Here is a 23,470-nt window from a genome sequence, read left to right on the forward strand (position 1 = left end):
ATCCCAGGGTCCTGGGATCAAGCCCCACATAGGGCTATCTGCTCAGCAGGGAGCCTGCTTCCCCCTCTCTCTCTGCCTGCCTTTCTGCCTACTTGTGATCTCTGTCAAATAAATAAATAAAATCTTAAAAAAAAAATCCTTCTTTAGTTTTTATGTGTTTTCTTGGACATTTCAATTCACTAATGATCCTGTGGCCCAAACAAGACTGATTCTAAGGTGGTTGGTTATCTGTGAAGGTATACTATTCAGTTTCCATTTGTGCATTCAGTTAGTTTATTCATCCATCCTCTAATGCATTCAATCAACAATATTTCTTGCATATCTACTATGTGTCTGGCAATCTGCTAGGCACTGGAGATCCTGGGTGAACTTTCCTAGATCTGATGGTACAGTGGGGAAGACAGACAATCAATCACCACAAATGAAAAGACAAAATTAAAACTATGACAAGAAGAAGTACTCAGTGGTATGAAAACCTCCTGAAGGGTAATGCTAGTCAAGAGAAGCTGGACTGGGGCTTGAGCAAGACAAGCAAGAGGCAAGTACAGAATAGAGGGAATACTTACAGTCAGGTTCATGGCCCTAGGGGACTCAACTTTTTTATCCAGTTGGAGATAAAGCTCAGCCACTCTTTAAGCCCCATTGTATAACTCCCATATGCAGAAACTCAAAGGGCTGTAGAGGCTGTAGGTATTTTTGGTTCACAATACCTGAAGGTAATATACTTTTAAATGGAGACTTGAGAAACACAAAAGAAGAATTAATATAATATAATATAATATAATATAATATAATATAAATATAACAGGCAAATCCTTTACAGGCTTAATTAATTTGTACATATGAATGCATTGACTGCCTTAGGCAGAAGTGACTTTGCAGAACTGCCGATTCACCTCACTAGGGATTAGTAAGTGGTTAGTTACAGTCTCGGTGGGAGAGCTGCATGAGTGAGCATGAATTTAGAGTTAGATGTGGGTTTACATCCCTGTTCTGCTTACCACTAGGTGAGAAGGTCAATGTGTCAGAGTGACCTTGAGAAGCATGACCTTGTGAAGTTTGCTGAATCTCTTTGAATCTCAGTTTTCTCATCTATAAAGTTTGTATGTTAATACTTGACTAATTATAGATTAAATGAGATAACATAGTATGGATGCTGACACATAGTAAGTACTCATAAAATGATAGATATTATTTTTCTATCTCCCCCCAAATATGTACAGTAATAAATACTGTTTTGTTCCTAGAGGGCAACACTTTCAGGGTAATGTGATCACAATGACCACACTGGCTCAAGGTCATCCTTCCTGACCTCTGGTTGGTACCGGTCGAACATTGTCTTATACATCTCTCTGGACTTTGGGAAGGATCAATGTACCTTACATTGTATTCTTGCCCTGAAAAGAATTACTTCAGTTTGAGTGCTTCTGGGAAGACCAGATTTTTCTTTTTTTTTTTTTTTAAGAGTTCCTTTCTCTTTTCTCTTAAGAACATTCTTCCAAATTTTAGCTGAATCCAGAGCTTCCCCTGGGCATGAAATAATGACATCTAGAAAAAGCTTACTTTTTTTTTTTTTTTTTTACTGTTCTTTAAGAATGCTTTACATATTTAACTTTGCCCTCAACAACTAAGTTCATCTGAGAAAAGCGTCACCAAGGATGGTGTCCTTGAGTGTGAACAGTTTATAGAGGACCAGCACATGTAACTGGTTTTTATCTTCATCTTCTGAGAACTGAGATTCTTCTAAATCAGAGTCAAAGCTGTTTAATTGAACAGGGTTTCTCCAAGGTATCTGTTTGTAAATGGTTTATGCTGCATCAGAGGAGATCCACACCATGAACTTCCAGTGACACAAAGTATCTAAACAAGTAAAAATTGATAACCAGAAATTTGGAGTCTAAGTTACCAGTCACTCTGTGTCTTATCACATTAAAAACAAACAGTGTGAATGATTTCTGAAACTGTTCTTGGGTCCTTAAGTTAAGACTTAGCGTACAGCATCATACAAATAAACATGAAGTAAAATAAACATTTTGTTCCTGCTTCTACTGATACTCAGGGCTTAAGCTTTGAATCATCAGGCTTTCTTCTCCCTGCCCCCTCTTTATGTTTGCTGTATTCAAGGCCCCTATTTTCCATTTCCCAAGACCCCATAAAGTGAAGCACGTGATCCCCTCACTTCAGCCACAGATGTCTGCCTTTCACTGCTTACCCTCCTCATCCTACCATCTCACTAGAGTACTCTTAAACATAGATCTCATTGTGCCATTCAGTGCTTCCAGTAGTGCCTCACTGGCCACAGTTAGAGTCCCCAAACATTCAATGGAAAGGAATACTTTTGGGGCACTTGGATGGCTCAGTCAGTTAAGCGTCTGCCTTCAGCTCTGGTCATGATCCCAGAGTTCTGGGTTTGAGCCCCATACTAAGCTCCCTGCTCAGTGGGGAGCTTAGTTTCTCCCTCTCCCTCTACACCCCTCCCCAACTCATCCTCTCTCTGTCTCTTTGTCAAATAAATAAATCAATAAATAATTTTTTTAAAAGAAAAGAATACTCTCTCCTCAGAGCCTTGAGAATGTGTAAGGAGGACAGAATCATGTATGAACTTGCATAACTTCACAGATGAGGAAGATTTTTACATATATAATTCCATTCAATCTTTTTCATCATGAAATATTTCCCACATGCAAAAACATTGAGTAGTATCATCAACCCCCTTGTATTTACCCTCCAGCTTAAGAAGGAGAGTATTACAGATGCTGTGGAAATTTCCTATGTATCCACCCAAGCCTTCTACAACACTACTCTGACTATGGATTCAACACTTCCATACATGTCTCTGTAGATCAGAGTGGGGATCACAAGTGTTTTCTATAAAGATCAGATAGTGACTATTTTAGGCTTTGCGGACCGTGTGGACTATGTTGAAACTTTTTTTTTTTTTTTTTTTAAAGATTTTATTTATTAATTTAACAGAGAGAAATCACAAGTAGATGGAGAGGCAGCCAGAGAGAGAGAGAGAGGGAAGCAGGCTCTCTGCTGAGCAGAGAGCCCGATGCGGGACTCGATCCCAGAACTCTGAGATCATGACCTGAGCCGAAGGCAGCGGCTTAACCCACTGAGCCACCCAGGCGCCCTATGTTGAAACTTTTTAACTCACCTATTGTGTGAAGACAACCATAAGTATATAAGCAAAGGGGCAAGCTTTAAGTGTACTGTTTGATTTTCCTACCATGTGCTTGTGTTACCACTATGAAAATTAGAGTTTCCTTTTCTTTAAGCCCCTTCAGGAATCATAACTCCATCCAACCTGGTTTGAGCAGACTCTGCCATGGATTCTGGATCTGGAGGGCTTTCTTGTTAGCTAATCAGGGGGAACCTACATAATGGATCTCCAGCCAGGGGTAATAACCCAATTGCTATAGAATTAGAGTAACTGGGCTTTCATTTGGGTAAGAGATTGATAAATTACGTCCTTTGTGCTAATAAGGATAATCATATCCTTATCTTTTGCCACTTCCAGGAAGAACATGACAAATGACAGGGAACTGGACAGAACAAAGTAGGAGAAACAGTTAATACAGGTTATTTAATTGAGCTAACATTTCTTGAGGGCCTATTATGTGCCAGGCACTTGAAGGTACCAAGTTATATGAACATATACAGGAAAATATAGGAATCCAACATGAAGATGAGTATACCTGGAAAACACTACAGAGTTATCATATGGTACAGAAGTATGAGGGAGCTTGATGAACATGACTAAAGATTAAAAAAGACAAGTGTGAGAAAAAGCACAGAAGGAAACCCAAAGGAAGAGACAAAGAACCAAAATCTCCTATTTTTTTTTTTTTTTTTTTTTTTTTTTAAGATTAGAGTATATGGGTCTTAAATTACAGGGCATACGTTTGGATTGAATATTAGGAAAATAAGAGTCTCTATATATTGTGGGTTCCTGGAAATTATTATTTTGGGAAACTGTGGGATTTTCTATTCCAGAAGAGGACCTCTATCTAGAATAATAGTTGTCTGAATTTGGGGGATGTTTTCAATCCATTTATTATACCATATGCAGACATGCACACACAATTATTACACATAATTAGTTGATATATTAATATATACACAGTGAATACATACCTATATAATTTATATACACATATTAAACGTTGATTCTCCCTAATCTGCAACTAGCTTGTGAGTCTGAATGAGGTCTCATTCAACTTTCACTGGTTTATTCCTTAGGACCTTTAGCTTTCTGTCAAAGTCCAAGTATTTCAGAAATGCCTTAGGGTATCCTGTTGGTTCATGATCAGGTTTGTTCTGGCTGCTGCTTCCGTTATTTCTTGTATCCATGAGTGAGAACGGTGGCCAACCAGTAGTCACGATTTCTCTGCTTTTCTGTGGATTATGGTGAGACCTAGCATGCTGCTCCTATTACACAATTTCCCCAGAAAGGCCCTGGTCCTCTTGGGGTCAAAGTTCCATTGTGATATGTGGCAGAGTGGTGTGAGAGTGAGGGTGGCTCTGAAGCAACTACTCTCTCCTACTTGTTGGAAGAATTCTGTTGGAAGGGTCTACCTCTACTTTTTACATCAATGTTTCTAGGTTTCATTTTTATTTATAGCTTTTCTTTTCAGCTTATAGCGGTAGGAAGGAGTTTTGAATCCAGTATGGATTGGCCAAACACTGTGCTACAGTGAGAATTACACATTTCTCAAATGACTAAGGTTTGCTTTAGGGTGAAGGTCATGGTTCTTGGCTCCACCTGCCTTTAGAATGGGTTTTCTCCCAGCAGGCTCCTTGGCTTCCTGGAGAATAGATTCTGGTAGGGCATGCCATTGGTTCACTAGATGGGCCCAGATCTGTCTGTATTCCCATAGTGGGTATGGTTTGTGTCCTGTAGCAGGAGGTTTTCTTTCTTTCTTGTGTCTTCAACCACCCCCTCTCTAGTGTCTTCTCATCAACTCAGATGTACCCTAGTCTTGACCGTCTTTAGAAACTGCCCTTAAAACCATATCCTTCATCAGCATTTTCCATATCTTGACTCCTTTTCACACTAAAACCTCTCTATTAGGGCCTTAATCTTGGGGTTATTGTAATGACAATCTGTAATCATCTGTGTATACATGTGATTTTAAAAAAAATTTTTTTTAAAGATTTAATTTATTTATTTGACAGACAGAGATCACAAGTAGGCAGAGAGGCAGCCAGAGAGAGGGGGGGAAGCAGGCTCCCTGCTGAGCAGATAGCTCGACATGGGGCTCCATCCCAGCACCCTGGGATCATGATCCAAGCCAAAGGCAGAGCTGCCTTCACCCACTGAGACACCCAGGCACCCCCGTGTGATTATTTTTAATGTCTCTTTTCTTTATTAAGCTTGATGTCATCAGTCATAGACATTTCTTTTTCCTTTCACTGTTTTATCTCCAAAGATCCAGCCCAGAATTTAGTACTGAATAAGTTCTCAATAAATGTTTTTTGAAAGCATGAATAATGGAATGAAGGCAGCAACATAGTCTCGTAGACTGCCTTACCAGTAGTAGCCCAGTGTATCTGAATCTCACTTCTGCTTGAACTAGAACATTCTGATGAGTGAAAGAACAATAAATAAAGACATAAATGGCAGGGACAGTCTAAAGAAATAAATATTTGCTCTACAGAAACCCTATATTATCTTCCTGAATAGCAAATATAGTTACTTATTTGTAAACAAAATGATTTCTTGGTGGAGACAAGATCAAGAGGTTTGAATATCATCCTTGGAAAACAGCCTTGGAAAAGAGATTCTGATAACACAAGTTTTCATTATTTGACCTTTTAAATTACTTCTGCAGGAAAGTGGGAGAAATATTGGAAGGCAGGAGGAAAAGAAGACCTAAAAATATAACTAAAAGTAAACATTGCTTCTCTTGGGCTCTTGGATTCATTCTGGACATTTCCTCATGATGAAACTTCAGACACTTTGGTGAGATCTAACATTATTTTTCTTTTTACCATAACTTTTTTTTAGCTCACATAAATATAAACCATGGGAGACCCCAAGAGTGAAAATGCAAGCCTCTGAAATTTTCTGACAAAAGCAAAAGTTAAGATTCTGAGACAACACTTTCTGAATTTTTGATTTGCCAACATAGTGCCTACTCAAAAAGATTCCAGCAGGAAGTGGTCTTAAATCACTTTTGTGTCTTTGTAAATACCTGCTCAACTTTGGAATAAGGTTTAAGATAATAAGTTATTGATTTATCACATTTTTGTCCATGACTTTCTATTTCTTTCTATTTTTTCTACTTGTAAAAGAAATAAAGAAATAACCAAAATGTCATCAAATCTTGCCCAAATTTCTCAAGTGCTGAAACTTAAATGAAAACATATGGTGTTTTACCAGACATTAGAGTCTCTCTTTTGAAGGCACATATCCTGGGCATTTGTGAGTCCAAATGAGGTGTAAAAATGATAAATATTGAAAGCAGATATGTACTGAAAGGCTATGGCAAAATGTCTACAAAGGTATCTATTTGCTATTTTGTGTGTAAGTTTTTGTTCCCTCCTTCTCTCTCACTCTCAACTATCTACACTGCCAATCCTTCCTCAAACTCTCTACTTATTGCTTTGTCTTTCAGAGTTTTTTTGGGTTTTTTTGAAGACCACCATAACGAAGGGGCGTTCTCTCCAATAGAACAATTTGGTTGGGATCAAAAATGAATCTCATCGAACACTCCCACTTACCTGTCACAGAAGAATTTTCTCTTTCTGACAATTTATTTGGTAAGTTGTCAAGTTCCCTTGAATTTAAATTAAAAAAAAAAAAGGCAACCTGGAAATATAGGGGGGAAAATGTCTAGATGATGAATCCAGCAGAGACTGGCAAATGTTTTTGTTCCTCCCAAGTACTCAGTAAACATTAAGTACTATGCCAGATTAGAGTTGGATCAGACCTTGGATTTATTGAACCTAATGGTCTTCTTTTTTATAGATGAGGACTGCAAGACTGAGAGCTTTGTGACTAGCCCAAGGCCATGAGGCTAGATAATTAACAGACGTGAGAGTAGAAATGAATTCCTGTTACAGGCTAATTCTGATATTATTATAGCATGTACTAAAGTATGAAATCATGCTTCTTATGGTTTAATATTATACCTATGAAAAGCTGAGATTACTTAGATTACAGTTTCCACTATTCATCTCATGCTGGGGGATATATGGCATAGTGTCATGATTAGTCATTTAAATTGGATTGAGGACAAACTGTTCTAGGTTATTTTCAGTAGATCTGTAACTAGATGACACCATAAAATGATATATTGCTTCACTTTATGCATTTATGAAAAAACTGTCATTATAAAGAGTTTTAATTGGGAACACCAGCAAACTCAACAGCAGCAATATTTGGGATGGGGTAGGGATGCCGCCTGCCACTTATAAAATACTTCCCTTTTGTACAATAGCCCTGCTGGGAGACTTAGATGCTCCCAGTTTTCTACTATCCTACTCTCCATCAATGCATGGAACATGGTAGACTATGATAGTGAAAATGCAAACATTTGAAATTCCACAAAATTCAGTGTTTGAAGGGATGATCCCCTATTTGGTTGCAGACATCCTTGAAAGAGATTCATTAATAGCTTATGCTATTATTTACTACTCATTAGTATCTTAGTGTACAGTGGTTTAGAGGGTCATTTCCAAGGAGAGTTCTTTTATTTGTATTACCTATTTACATATCTACCTGCCTCATGCAGTATAATAGCATTTAAAGGCAATGACCATATTTTATTAACCTTAGTTTGCATTTGTTAATAAGAACCAAGTAATAACTAATAAAAGGGAAGGAGAAAAGAAGTTTAGAGAAAAAAAAGAGATATTTATGAATAATGCTCAGAGAGACCTAAGGCAGTAGTATCTTTTATGAAATGCCAGTTGTCAGACATACTTGTCTTATTTCTTCCATGTACATGCATTCAAGGCCAGTGAGCCCTACCTCCATGGCCGGCTACCTGATTATTTGCTTCTGGTCTACCCTTCTATTAGTTCTTAAAATAAATGGTGCATGGACATCTTCATAATTCTTGTCTACTAATCAGAACTCAAGATAATTAGAACTATAAGTGCATATCATAAACTAAGGAAAATTTCACATAAGATTATTTTTTTACCTCACTGAAATTTTATGACTACGTGGTAAGACCCTCAAGCAAGCATGTTAGATTGAAGGCTAACCTCATCAGCCATGAAGTGAAAAAGATGTGAGCAGAGAGAGCAAAATTGTGGGGGTGCTGTCAAGTTAGAAGCATCTGGGAATGATTGCTTAAGGAAGCACTGTGACTCATGCCTCCAGTGTTGCTTTTCCTTTAGCTCTCCTTTGCTAGACCATATTCTCATCTTGTTTCCTAACACTGTCATTGAAGATTCCTGAGAGCACAGGCTGCACATGCTATAAGCACAGCTGTTATTCCTGGCTGGAGCAGTTTTCTCAAATATTCATCTGGTCTTCTCTCCTGGTACGCCAGTATCTGGGGTGGCCATGGGGACACTTTTTCTTTTTCTGCATTAAGTTCTAGAGCTAGCTCTAAGCATTATTATTACATCTCTTTCCTCCCAGGCCCTTGATCTCACTCTGCTTAACTAACCTGAGCTAAACATATGCCAAAGGGGTGGATAAAGACTTGCATTTTAATTTCTTTATTCCTCCTCCTCATCTTTTGTGTCCTGATGACACTGACGGATTCTTTGGACTTCCACCCTGAGCTTAGGATGCAGAGCTCTAGGGAAAACATTGTGGCCCATGGGTGAGTAACTGGCAATGCTGAACTCACCACTCCTGGATCTTGAGATATACCAGAGATTCACAAGTGTTAACCCATGGGCCCAACTAGCTGGAGAGTGGAATTCTTTTCTAATGGTCTGTGTAATGAATAATAGCTATCATGTCGTTACAACAAAGGAAAGTGAGGCTGATGGTAGAGAATATGGATAGCCATCCTTTCTTCTGCCCAAAAGTTGTTGAGTACCAGCTATATACTAGGCATTGGAAGAAAGCAGGGAGTAAGACAGGCAAAATCCTAGTGGAGGGTAGACTCACAATAAACATGCAAATAAATAAATAAATAAATAAATAAATAAGCAAACTATCATCAGGTAGTGGTGAGTGCTATAAAAACAACAAGACAGAGTGATATTAGAGTAACTGGAAGGATGGGGTTGCTCTAACTTCTGTGGTTGGGAAATGCCTCTGAGGAGTTGACAACTGAGCTCAGACTGACAGGCAAGAAGCCAAGGAGAACATTCTAGATGGAGGAAATAGTAAATGAAAAAGCTCAAAGTCTGGAATGGACTTCCTTGTCTTTTCATTTTTACTTAGGGCAGTTGAAATGGTCTAGAGAATGGGCTCTGGAACTTGTATTCTCATTGGACCCTTGTATTCCCAACTAGTATGGGTAATGGGAGATTATTAGACTACATATTCTGGAACCTCTGTATAGTTTTAACAATTGAGTCCACAAATTGCTACAGTTGTGTCAGAAAGTGGCAACTTGGATTCATTGGTACTCATCTGACCCACGATGTGACTCTTAAGGTGGCCTTAGGTATGGCTGTCCTCCCTGCAGGTGATTAAAAGAGCCATAATGAAATCCCCGTGTTGGGACATTAGGAAGGTGATATGAAGATTATTCTGCAAATACTGATGAGCACTCACTAATGGGCACTGGAGACAGTGATGACCTCTGGAGTGAAGACTTTCAGTGTCTTCCACAGATGGCTATGAACCCCTCACTCACTGAAGGCTTTGCTTAAGGTGAAGGGGAAGCAGCTCCACATGTATAAATGGTAGCCCTGAAGAGAAGAGCCCAACGCAGGGACTTGTATGCAGGTAATCCATGTGAGAGGTGATCATGGATAGTGGAAGCAAAAGACTGGGGTCATGAGACAGGGAGAGAGGAAAACCAAGACAAGATGAATTATGAGGGTCACTGCTGTGGAAGGGAACCTGACACCCCTGGGGGTAGCACAGAGAATTGTCTTCGAGGGACCAAGGGCTGGGGCAGTTCGTAACAGGTTGAATATCACCCCTGAAGACATAAGGTCTCCAGCACTTCTGGGTTGTGCTTCTATTACTCCTAGTGGAATCAGGCCAAGTGGTCTCTTGTGATGTTGGAGAAGTTCTGGGCAGAAAGCAAAAAGATGTGTGGCATGCTCCTGAAATGACAGACCGAATATGAGGTGAGTCTGAACTCAGGTGTGATCATTTGCTGTGGCTACAGCTGAAATGAGGAGTGGGCTGAAGGATGTGACACTGCCACCAGAGGGGTTTGCCACACACTATAAATGGGATTTTTCCCCAAATCAGTTTAAGTATTCAAAGGAAGGCTAAGATTTTGAGGGGGGATGGTACAGATTTGCTCTATAGTTCTGTTTCTTAGGCTGCTGTTTGCAGGAAAAAAAGGAAAGAAGCCTAGACAGAATAGAGTTGTAGAGAAGAGGCTGGAATGACCTTGTGAGGTCCTTTAATTTATTCTGCTGTCACACGTCCCTGACAAACTCAGATGGGAATCTAGCTCATTGGTAACTCAATCCACACACAGAACTCGGCATGGAAGGACATGGTGACCCCAAAGAGATAAGTCTCTTTTCCTTTGGGACATCCTGCAAGCCAGGAAGCTTGGTCAAAGATTAATTTAGTGAATTGAGAACGAGTTCCCTGATGAGTGAAGAAGGCAGGGCCTTGATGCAATTAGTGCATAATAAAAGGTAATGATGGCAAAGTCCATAGCTTCCTGTGGTTTGGTATGGAGAATAGGGTAGGAGATGGTATGTTAAATACAACCCATGTATTCTTTTAGTGAATTGTGCTTTAAGAACTCAAAAAAATCACAGAATTTCAGACTAATGGGAAAGCATTCTAACAATAGCACAGAATAAGCAATAGAAGGTACTGTCTTATGCTCCCGTATCTATCGTTCCCAGTACAATGAGTCCTGGTTCTTTTAGCTCAGTGATATTGGGGAAAATTCCCTGAATGTGAGTGGAAATAAGCAATGAAATTGAAAGAAATAGTCTTGGAGGCCATGGAGACACTCTGAAGTTTAGTTTTGTCCTTTGTAAACAAGGATAATGACGACATGTCACAGCTTGTTGGGAGAATTGAATGACTGTCTGGGAAAGTGTTCTGAAGGCATCACATAACATAATTAATCTAGAGTTAATTAATCTAGCAACAACGTAGTTGTTGCTACTTAAATCGTTGAAATGACAAACACCGCTCTACCCATTAAGGGAAGGAAGTTCTATTTATTTTAACATTGTTGAATGCAAAGAATCTTCATGGAGCCAACAAACCCCGACAGCATGGAAATAAATGTGTGGATGCCCTAAGAAAGGAAACACATACTCTATCTCATCTTGGTATTATGGCATTGCTAACAATAGCTGTGGAATCCATAGTTTTATATTATTTTTTATTAGGGTATCTAATACTCCTTCCAAAGACCCATTCTGAATGAAGTCCAGCAAGTGGTAGGAGGCCTATCTCTCATCGTCCCTTTCCTTTAGCTATTTTTGCATTACTTTGTGCTTCTCTCAGCTACTGATGCCTGTTTTCTCTGGGTAAAACTTTATTTTTATTAGAAGATACTCACTTTGGAATCTGATTCTTGTTTATGTATTTTGCTTAAATTGAAAGAATCTTTCAGATGTTACAAAATCAGCTAGATGTTTTAAAATACAACTAAAGAGGGGCGCCTGGGTGGCTCAGTGGGTTAAGCCTCTGCCTTCAGCTCAGGTCATGATCTCAAGGTCCTGGGATCGAGCCCCGCATCAGGCTCTCTGCTTGGCAGGGAGCCTGCTTCCTCTTCTCTCTCTCTGCTTGCCTCTCTGCCTACTTGTGATCTCATTCTGTCAAATAAATAAATAAATAAATCTTTTTTTTTTTTTTTTTAAATAAAATAAAATACAACTAAAGGTCTTTAGATGCAGTTTTGTGGAATATTTCTGAATTTGACTTCAGGTATCTGAAGTCACTGGGTTTATCTCACTGGGTTCAACTCAAGTGAATGTAGTTCTGTTCTAATGGGTAAATCATAAACAGAAGTTTCCAGAAGATGGAAGGATACTATTGGCTCACATAGCCCCCACAAAATGGGAGCTATGTTTTAGCATAATTTAAATATTGTTTCTTACCCACATCTTTTCTGCAGATTTATGCAATATATAAGATTCTTATTAATTCACTATGGGTTGGTTTTTGTTCTTCCAGGAATCTCAGATCTGATAACTCTTGTTAGTGGAGTTAAGAAATGGAAGAAGGTAAAGAACTAAGGACAGAGACTTTACTTATGACAAAATGGACTACTGCTTCTTTTGATAAGGCATGAATAGTTTGGAAAAGGCTGGAGAGAGATGAAGAATTTTAGACAAGTGGCCAGCTGGTGGATAATACCATCCAGGTCCTTGCACTCAACCTTGCAGACTAAGAAACAGATCTCAATGGAGAGTTCTAAATTCCAAAAGCTTTAAAAACTAAACATTTTAACCAAGCCGAGAAAGGTTGACTATGAAATCAGATTGCAAATGTATACATCTACAGGGATTTAAAAAAAAATTGTGACAATGGTAACAACTACTGTTTCTTGAGTGCTTTAAGAAATAGTCAGATACCATGCTTAAGCACATTTTAGACCTATTAGCAGATTTCCTGCATGCAAGTCCATCTCTGTCATTTACTGGTACATGGTCTTGGGAAAATTCCTCAACTTTACACGAGTGACTTGCTTTATTTAATCAAGTTCTCAGAAGAATGCCTGGCACATCATAAGTGTGCTATAACTATCTGCCATTGACATTAATTCTCGCAACACTCCTATGAGCTACATACAATTATTATTCCCCTTCTACTGGTGAGAAAGTGGAAAGTTAACAATGTTTAATAATATGCTTAAGGTTCTATAGGTATAAGTGGCATCCAAAATATAATCAAGACAAGCAATTAGAATTAGATGGTTAAGGATCCAGGCAAACAGAACACTCTTCTTAGCCTTCTCTGTGGAAAAAGGCTTTCCAATGAGATTACATTACTCAAAGTCTTTGGCCAACTTCTCAAGGATAGTTTTCAGAAAAGCATTGCCAATATTTGCTCTGGGACTTCCCTTTTTTCATGACTTCATAGCTGATGCTCCCACTTACCATGAATAATGCATCATTCATATTGCTCCCAAGTACCATAGGCATAGGACCAACAGAACTTTCCATGATGATGGAATATTCTAGATCTACTTTGTCCAAAATGCCATAGCCACTATCCACATGTGGCTATCAAACCCTTAAAATAAAACCAGCATAACTAAGGAATTTATTCTAATTTGTTTAAATTAATTTAAGTAGCCATCTATGACTAGTGGCTATTATTTCAAAATTCAGTACACAGAATGGCAGAGGAAAATGTATTTTTAGAAAAAAAAGCATGAGGCTGTTGGGCATCACTGAGAGAGAAGCAAAGGTGTCAAGTCCATCTTATGAGAATATCCTGTGTGAATTTTACTAAGGAACAACAGTTTGCTTGATCAGCTAAATTGTCCTACTCGTTTCCTTGTTAGTATAGCAATTTCTGAGGACAAGAGGTCCATTTGTTTGACCATTGAGGAAGTCAGTAGAGAATTCCTTTAAAACAAACAAAAAAAGGATTTATAAGGATGATTGGGTAGCTCAGTTGGTTAAGTGTCTGCCTTCAGCTCAGGTCATGATCCCAGGGTCCTGGGATTGAGCCACACACTGGGCCCATTGCTCAGTGGGGAATCTGCTTCTCTCTCTTCCTCTCCCTGCTGCTCACCCTGCTTGTGATTTCTCTCTCTCCATCAAATAGATAAATAAAATCTTTAAAAAATAAAATGAAAAACTCATAGATAGTTTATCCTGGTTTACATTCTCTGGGTAGCTCTCTCACTCATGATCCTCTCAAGGCAAGGATAGCTCTGGGGTTGTGAGGAGAAGATCATGAGGTCAGAAGTAGAGTGAAGATTGAGAATAGCTTTGCAAATGGTAAGCCTTGATTTGACAATCCAAACTAAAAAGTAACCATAGACCATCACTCTTTTCCTCTTTCTTGGCAATGAGGGCAAGTGTGCCTTAGTGTTTCAACCACGGGGTTTGAGTCAGAAGACCTGGGTTAAAGTCCTAACTTAATGCCTCACTAACTGCGTGACTTTCGACAAATAACTTAGTATCACTGGCTTGCCTTGTGGAGTCTGTAAAATATGGTAGAAGATAGAGGGCATCATAAATAATACCTTCCTCAGAGGGTACAAGTAGGATCAAATGATGTAATGCATATGGAACCACTTGTAAAAGTGTGAAGGCCGTAGAAATGTCTTGGCAAGGATGATTGCATTTATACAGATGACTTTTGCCTTTCAAATTGCTCTCATATTTACTGTATTTTTATCTTCACAACACATCTATGAGGGGAAATAGGGCAGGAACTATTATCTATGTTTTACCATCTGTTGATGGAGACAAATGAGGCCCACAGAACCTGAGACTGGCCTCAGGTTATACAGGGTGTCTGGCTGCATTAAGTCTGAGCTTAACCCTGGGCCTACCGAATCCTATTTTAAAACCCTTTCTTCCAAAAAATAACCAACAGTCACAAGCTTGATAGCCACAGATTATGCTGCAGAATTATTCCTACTCAGTAAGTAAGCCACCCTACAACCTGAGTCCAAAGCCAAATAATCATAACATTAATGTAGTGATGGTGGGTAGCCATTTACTGTGCTAAGCATTTTATAAATATTATCTTATTTAATGCTCATTGTAACTCTGTGAGGTTGTATGGTTATCAGCCCCATTTTACAGTGAGAAAATGGAGAAATAAAATGGTTCAGGAATTTGTCCATGTCCACAGCTAATGAGTACCAAGGGAGTCTGGAAGTATTAGTTTGTTAAAGAGGCTGTAATGAGGGGCACCTGGGTGGCTCAGTGGGTTAAGCCGCTGCCTTCAGCTCAGGTCATGATCTCAGGGTCCTGGGATCGAGTCCCGCATCGGGCTCTCTACTCAGCAAGGAGCCTGCTTCCTCTTCTCTCTCTCTCTGCCTGCCTCTCTGCCTACTTGTGATCTCTCTCTGTCAAATAAATAAAATCTTAAAAAAAAAAAAAAAAGAGGCTGTAATGAAGGACCAGACTGGGTGGCTTAAAGAACAGGAAAGGATTGGGTGCCTGGGTGGCTCAGTGGTTTAAAGCATCTGCCTTCAGCTTAGGCCAGAGTCCTGGGATCCAGCCCCACATCAGGCTCTCGGCTCAGCAGGGAGCCTGCTTCCCTTCTTCTCTCTCTTCCTGCCTCTCTCCTACTTGTGATCTCAGTCTGTCAAATAAATAATAAATAAAATCCAAAAAAAAAAAAAAAAAAAAAGGATTGTTTCACTGTTCTTGAGGCTAGAAAGAAGTCCAAAACCAAAGGGTTAGCATGTTGATTCCTTCTGAAGGCTGTGGGGTAAGGGTCTATTCCTGGTCTTGGGGTCTATTCTTGGCTTATAGATGACTGCCTTTTTCCTTTATCTCTTCATAGTGTCTTCTCTTGATGTCTGCCTGTCTCAGTGTCTACATTCCCATTTGTATAAGGAGACCAATTATATGGGATTAGGGATCATCTTCATGAATATTTTAACTTGATTACCTCTATAAAAACCCTCTCTCCAAATAATGTCACATGCTGAGGTCTGGAGGTTAGAACTTCAACATACCAATTTGGGGGGGTGGAGAACACAATTCCACTAACATTGAGTATAAACCCAGATCATTTGGTCTTGTACTGTTAAGCATTATGCTTTGGTGCTTTCTGACATAACAAAATTATATTATTCTGTACACTTTTGATAGGAACAAATGTCAAGACACAGAGTATGGCACTTGACCCCAAATCCACTTTTAGAGCCACTGAACAGAAATCTACTCTACCTATTAAGTTCTAAAACTCGAAAGTGCTCCCCCAAAATATTTAGCTAAAAGACTGGTTTCCAGCTACTAGGCAACTTGGCATCGAGGTCTTTTCTCATAAACATTTACAAATATTCTGCTCTGTAATGAAGTTAATCAGTAAGCCACACAACCTCTGGCCTCTATCGCTGCTTACCTGGTCTCATTTTCAGTTGCTGTGAGTAAGCTAAGAATGGTAATGCAGTTTCAGGGGTTAGAAAATCCAATTCAAAGTAGTCCTCACCATAGACACGCATCATCAGGATTTATTATGGAAATGATGAACATGAAGTCTGATAAAGGTAAGACACTGTTCACAGGTGCTCTTGACCAAACTTCTGCAACTGGACTGAGGAAGTGGAGGGCTTTTGTTTGAGATTTTAGCAACGGGTGTCTGTCAAAGATGTCTTAGTCAGAACCAGAAGGCTGGGGTGAGAAGTTGGGGCGGGGTGATTTTTGAGGATTTAGGGAGGTGAGTATCTCATTGAGATAAAATCTAAGTATGTTTCCCCTAAAATTGTTCATTAAATATTATGTAAAATTGCAGGCTTTTCTCAAGTTAAACACTAGGCAGTTCTAATTAATGCCTGTAGACACATGAAAAAGTACTTTGAAGTACGTACTTAATGCAGTGTTTTAAAAATGGCACGTCTCAGATCCCAGTGGGTTACGAAGTCTATTTGTGGCTATGACCACCATTAAAAAGTTAGAATAGTTTAGAATAGAATAGAATAAGAGTAGAGTAGCATAGAAATGTCAGAGTGCACTTCAAGAAGTAAGGATAAGTGTTATTTTGTGAAAATCTTGTTTCAATTACTTCTACATATGTTTAAGTGTATACAGGAGTTACGATATAAGATGTATTTCTTCTTCTTTTTTTTTAAGATTTTATTTATTTATTTGACAGAGATCACAAGTAGGCAGAGAGGCAGGCAGAGAGAGAGGAGGAAGCAGGCTCCCCGCCGAGCAGAGAGCCCAATGTGGGGCTTGATCCCAGGACCCTGGGATCATGACCTGAGCTGAAGGCAGAGGCTTTAACCCACTGAGCCACTCAGGTGCCCCAATATAAGATGTATTTCAAACTATGGGTTGTGATGAGAAAAGTAAAAAGAGAGATTGAGAAACACTGATTTACTGAATTGGTTTCATAGCAGATTTCTCCCAAATTGATGGAAAATCAGATAAGTAAAGAGTTCAGTTTTAGGCTTACACTATTTGTTTTCTCTGAAGTAAAACATAGATATATAATGAAAACATAGACCATAACATGTAATATTGTCTATTTTAATATTTTTTCAAAACAGAATCTTACCTCTTAAATTTTTAGTTAAAAGAGGAACTCTAATCATTTTTACAATAATTATAATTTTAAATATATGATTGTAGAGTTAGCAGCATACTATTTTATTTAAATATGTTTAAAAGTGATTGACACTGTATTTACAAAATCAGTTAGAAGGCAGGAAAAGCAAATCTTTGTATCATTTCCATTTAATAGGCATTTATTAAGCACACTGTATCAGGCTTTGTGTAAGGCACCAGGAATGAAATAAAAAAAGGGGGGGGGGAATATAACCCAATATATTCCCCAAAGAGTTCACAGACTAACCACAACAATAAAAACACATCACAAACTCCTTGGAGCTGTACTATCTAATATAGTAGTCACTAGCCACGAGTGGCTAAGTAATTTTTAATTTTAATTATTTAAAATTAAATAAAACTGGGTGCCTGGCTGGCTCAGTTGATAAACGTCTGCCTTTGGCTCAGGTCATGATCCCAGTGTCCTGGGATTGAGCCCTACCTCAGGCTTCCTGCAGAGCGGGGAGCCTGCTTCTCCCTCTCCCACTCCCTCTGCTTGTATTCCCTCTCTCGCTGTGTCTCTCTCTGTCAAATAAATAAATAAAATCTTTAAAAAATTAAATAAAACTTAAAACTCAGTTTCTCAATATCACTAACAACATTTCAAGTGTTTCATATTCCCATACAGTTAGTGGCTACCGTATTGATGGTATAGAATATTTCCATCACTTCAGGAAGTTCCCTTAGATAGTACCCCTTTAGAGAAACTACTGACTGCTAGAGACTCTACCCAGAAGAATTTTGTTTTCCTTTGCACGGGGTCTCAGACTTCCCAGGTGTCTATACATTCATGTGTTCCCATTTAAAAGCTCTTCCTCGGAGCGCATGGGTGGATCATTGGTTAAGTGTCTAACTCTTGATTTTGGCTCAGGTTATGATATCAAAGTCGTGAGATTGAGCTCTGCATTGGGCTCTGTGCTCAGTGGGAGTCTGCTTGAGATTCTCTTCCTCTCCCTCTACCTGTGCCCCTTCCCTGCTCACATACTCTCTCTCTAAATATAAATACATAAATACATAAATCTTAAAAAAAAGAAAAAAACACCACTCTTCCTAAACGCTCAGGGAGCATTTCCCATCATAAGGGAATCTAAATTCCCCCTCCCCCACTTTGGGATAGACTGATTCTGGAAAAGCACTGATAAATCCAAATTTATAGATATATATTAATATATTATTATTTACTTTAAATTGTAGTAAAGTAAAAATAAATTTACTTTTATAGAAATCATGTTTTAAAGTTGACCCATCTCTGCTCTTTCACATCTGTGCTTTATCAGAAAGTTCTGGTATTTGTTTGCTTGTTTTTATCCCAGTCCTTGATATCTCTATACATACACACACACACACACACACACACACATGCACACACGCACATGCCTGCATGTGTAGGGAATGACTGGGGCCCTTTTTATCTGTATTCCCTTTGTCTTGTTCACTGTTTGTATCCTCAGAACCTAACACATTGTCTGGAAAATAGCCATTATCAATACAATATTTATAAATGAAAGGAGTATCCTATAACTTATGTTATCAAAACAGACTAAGATAATTACTAATTAACTATCAGTTAACTATTAAAATCGGGATTTTGCTAGGTTTGCTAGGAACAAACATGTTTTTTCATGACATTCAACTTATCAAAACGTTTCCTCAACTACTTTATTTTATACTCAGAAATACCTTATAAGATAGCAAGGCTGGCTGTTAATAGTTCCATTTTATAGAAGAAATGAAAACAAAAAATGTTAAGCAGTTGTTCAAAGTCTTACAGTCAATTCATGATGGAAGTTGTTCTAATCCCACTATTTTGGGTGCTGTTGACCATGCTGGGCTTCTTATTATAAGTTGCCTGCATACTGTGGAAATTTGGTGGGGACACTGAAATACTACATGTGGATGTGCTTTGAGGATAGAAGCATTATTTAATAATATTATGTGCTATTCTCATATTCTTACCATGTTTTCTTGCTTTCGTATAATATTGTCAATGTCTTTGTGAAAGCTTTCCATTTTGCTTGAAATGATTCCAAAGGACCGATAAGATTTTGATGCCACGATCTGACTTTAGTCAGGACTACATGCTATCTATTGATTATAAGAATACTAGCTTAATTGAAACAATGATTTGAGATCTTGGAATTGTCACGTGAGGAGGAAAAATTACACATTTCCCTGGATTTTGTAAAATCCAGTGTCTGTCATTAATTGTTTGACCCCAGGCAAGTTGCTTTAACTTGCTGGATCTGCAGGGGTCGGGGGTGGAAACCAGTAATTGACAGTATAAGATCGGTTGGGGGATAAAATCCAGCAATAAGTATAAGTGAAAGTAATGCTTTTAATGCTTTTCAGTTCTTTTCAAACCCATTCACTCCACAAATTTTAGTCATATTTGGTTATAAAATAGATCAGAATTTTGTTTATATTTTATCTCTTCTTTTTGTTGTAATCATATTCTATTTCATATTCTTCTATTTTGTGGTAGTAAGACAAAGCACCATTGCCAAAACTTGGTCTTTCAGATATAATCACTTAATGTTGGTTTTATATGGAGAAGTCAGGCATAGAAGACAGGAAGTTAATTTTTTCCCAGATAGTATATACTTTGTGCTTCGACAATCTTTTTCTGGATCAATGCAGAAAGCATTCTTTTCAACAAACTTTTGGTACGCATATATTCTACTTTGCCATTGTAGAAAAGCCTTGAGTTCTCACGACCATAGTCTTTTAGTTATTCACTAATGGAGATTTTAGATATAAAGAAGAACTGTGAGGTTATCCAGCATGAAGTCTTTTCTTTAGAGATGAGCAAAGGGCAGCCCACAGAGGATAGGTAAGTACCGTGTAACTAAACTCAGAACACCCTGGAACCTAGAGTCAAGGAAGACTTCCTCAAAGAAGCTATCCTTACAAAGAAATTTAGAGATAGATTAAGTGTAGAATAGTGAGATGAAGCTCTGTGAGCAAATGGCTGTATTGTAGACAGTTCTAGGCTCAGGAAGCAGTGGAGCTAGGGGCAGGGAAGGGAGGTTCTGAGTCTGGAACCTGCAATGCAGATTCTAGGATTAGGTAACTCAAAACATGAGAAATGGCTGGAAGCGAAAAGGTAGGATCATGTGGCACCTTGCACACCTGATTGCAGCTTACCTGCAAGCAGAGGTATTGAAAGGACTCACCAGCTGAGGTATAGAAGGATGAAGAGAAAACTGTGTACTCTCATGCTTTAAAGCATCACACATCTGAAATTATCCCAGAAAGGAGTGATTCAGCACATGGTTTGGAAGTCAGACTATCCAAGTTCAAATCTCAGCGATTTAGGAATGTAGGAGTAAAGTTGCCTTCCTTCTCTGTGCCGCAAGCTACTCATTTGTAAATGAGGATACTCATGTTACCCACCTTGTAGGATTTTTGTGAAAAGAATTGCAAATATACAAGCGCCTGGCACTAGGATGGAGTTTCTCAGAGTTTTCTGACAGTAGTAGTAGCAATAATAACAACCACAGCAATTTTGGGGGGCACTGCAAATGTATAGATGCGGAGCTCTACAGTCCCTAATGGACAGTTCTAAATTCCAAAAGCTTTAAAAGTGAAACATTTTAACCAAAATTTTGACACAAATTTCTCTGGTGGCAAAAACCTGACCCGAATGGATGGGAGGATATTAATGGTCTTTATTTATTTACTTATTCTGCATCGTATGAATATTTATACATTTCACCATGGAAGATTGCTGTGTTTGATTCCGAGTTCTGTCCCAGACCACACAGGGAGAAAGAACACTGTGTTCTGTTCTAAAACACAGTCAATCAGTTCTGAATTCCAAAACACATGTGACCCCAAGACTTTCATAAAGAACTTAAGGAATAAGTGGAATAATCCTGTATTACCTCATTCAATCCTCAACATAACTCTGGATAGATATTTTCATCCCGAGCTTGCTGCCATTAAAACTCGGCTCGTCAGTAGTTCAGCAAGGCTCGTCAGTAGTTCAGCAACTTGCCCAAAGTTCCACTGTTCAATGGAAGTGGAATTGGAATTTTGGTCTAGGGTTGCCTGACCATGCTTTGAAGAATCAGACACATTTGTACACTCTCCTATATTTTATTTATGTTCGTTAAAATTTTTAACGTTTTGCATAGCTTAAATATTTTTTTTTCTAAAGAGTCATTGTTTGTGTTTCTAGGAAATAGAAGCACTTTCACAACCTGATAGTTTTCTAACATCTAGAGGTTTTATAGATAAAAAGCTCATTTTGTAATAATGGCAGTAGGAATAATGATTATTACTACTACTTTAATGGCAACTCTAATTTATCTGGCACTCTTTGTGTGCCAAACATTTAGCAAAGTGTTTGGCATACATGATCTTGTTTAATTCTTACATCAACCTAATGAGGTAGCTATTATTCTCTGTTTTATGAAGAGAAATTTGATCCCTAAAGACATTAAATAAATTGCCAAGATGCACACAGAAAATAAGTAACAGGACTAGAATTTGAACCATACTCACAATTCCAGGCACTGCATTCTTTTTTTTTTTTTTAAAGCTCCTTCTTTGTTTTATCATGATTAAAATACTAATCTACATGGCAAAGTTACGAACAACATAAACACCATGCAACCTCCTACCCCAGAAAACAATGGAACAATCTCACTTTCCAGTCACCATCATCCAGTTTCTTTTGTATCGTGCAGAAATTTGCCTTGTACACATGCGTGTGCACACACACATTGTTCTTTTAATACCCACATAAATATATATATTATTCTATAAGTTAATATTTTCAAATGTCATCATATCATAGAAACCTTTCTTTATCAACACCTATAGATCTAAATTCACATCTACATAATATTTGAGTGCATGGACATAATGCAATTTAATAAGACTCCTATTGATGGATATTTAAATTAGTTCCTGATTTATAGTTTTTACAGATTTTCCTACACATGGATATCTTTATAGAAGCCTTTCACACAAATACGTGCCTGTTTCTACAATAAAATTTCCTTGCAGTTTCTACAATAAATTTCCCTGCTTTAAAAGAGTATTTGAGTTTCAAATGCTGAAAGATAATGAATAATAGTCCTCTAAGAATGTTTGCTTTTCTGAGTGTTCTATTGAGCATTTTTAACCTTTACTTATTTGAGGATGAACATGGTCATATTTTATATTGCAATTTAAATTTAAATTTAATTGTTGATGAAGGTGAATGCATTTTTTTATGTTTATAAAATACTTTGTGTTTGTATTTCTAAAAATTGTCCTTTCATATCCTTTATCACCATCACCCATGAGGTTGTTGAATTTTTCTTATTGGTTTGCAAGTGCTCTTTATCTGTTAGTGATATGAGTCTTTGGTCTATCTTTTATGTTGTAGATATTTTTCTGAGTTTGTAATTTGTCATTATTCCTTTTTATAGTTTTTTTGTTTTTGTTTGCTGTAAAGAAGTTGTCAATTTTTATATAGTTAAATTTTGGTCTTTTCTTAGACATTAATTCCAATTTTGTTACTCTTGTCCAGGTGTACTAACAGAGCAAGCAGCAGGACCTTTGGGACAGAATCTAGAAGTAGAGCCATACTCACAATACAACAATGTTCCGTTTCCGCAAGTTCAGCCACAGATCTCCTCGTCATCCTATTATTCCAACCTGGGTTTCTATCCCCAGCAGCCCGAGGAGTGGTATTCTCCTGGAATATATGAACTCAGGCGAATGCCAGCTGAGACTCTCTACCAAGGAGAGATTGAGGTAGCAGAGATTCCTGTAACAAAAAAGGCCCGAATGAGTGCATCAGCAGGGAGAATAAAAGGGGATGAATTATGTGTTGTTTGCGGAGACAGAGCATCTGGTTACCATTATAATGCACTGACCTGTGAGGGCTGCAAAGGTAAGCACCTCTGGTTGGCCATTCTCTCCTTGAGGTTTTACTCTTTGAACTGATTGTTGAAATCCCTCAGACTGAATTCTTCCCTTTTTCCAGATAACTTCCCATTTTCTCTTCCTACATGCCTACCTGTTATAAATCTCTAGGAAAAGCCTTTTAGTGTATTTAGCTTATATATAAGTAAAATATTTTCTAGTTACAACCTCACATATGGTTAAAGAAATTAAATAGATTATGGGGTTTTTGTTTGTTTTTGAGAGAGAG

General features: G+C 38.2%; 1 protein-coding gene across 3 annotated transcripts in view; it reads left to right on the forward strand.

Annotated features, from left to right (window-relative positions):
- Positions 1-23,470, forward strand: part of NR1H4 (nuclear receptor subfamily 1 group H member 4) — a 63,167-nt gene that overhangs the window by 3,724 nt on the left and 35,973 nt on the right. For 2 of the 3 annotated variants that reach the window (XM_059186636.1, XM_059186638.1), the window contains exons 1-2: positions 16,135-16,262; positions 22,844-23,209. In XM_059186636.1, coding sequence (XP_059042619.1) covers positions 16,154-16,262; positions 22,844-23,209 — 475 coding nt within the window. In that variant the 5' untranslated portion in view covers positions 16,135-16,153. Of the gene's footprint in view, positions 1-5,834; positions 5,966-6,620; positions 6,766-16,134; positions 16,263-22,843; positions 23,210-23,470 lie in introns of those variants that run through there. The other variant, XM_059186639.1, reaches the window with a different exon arrangement.

Source organism: Mustela lutreola, chromosome 8 (assembly GCF_030435805.1).
Source record: "Mustela lutreola isolate mMusLut2 chromosome 8, mMusLut2.pri, whole genome shotgun sequence".
NCBI classification, from domain to species: domain Eukaryota; kingdom Metazoa; phylum Chordata; class Mammalia; order Carnivora; family Mustelidae; genus Mustela; species Mustela lutreola.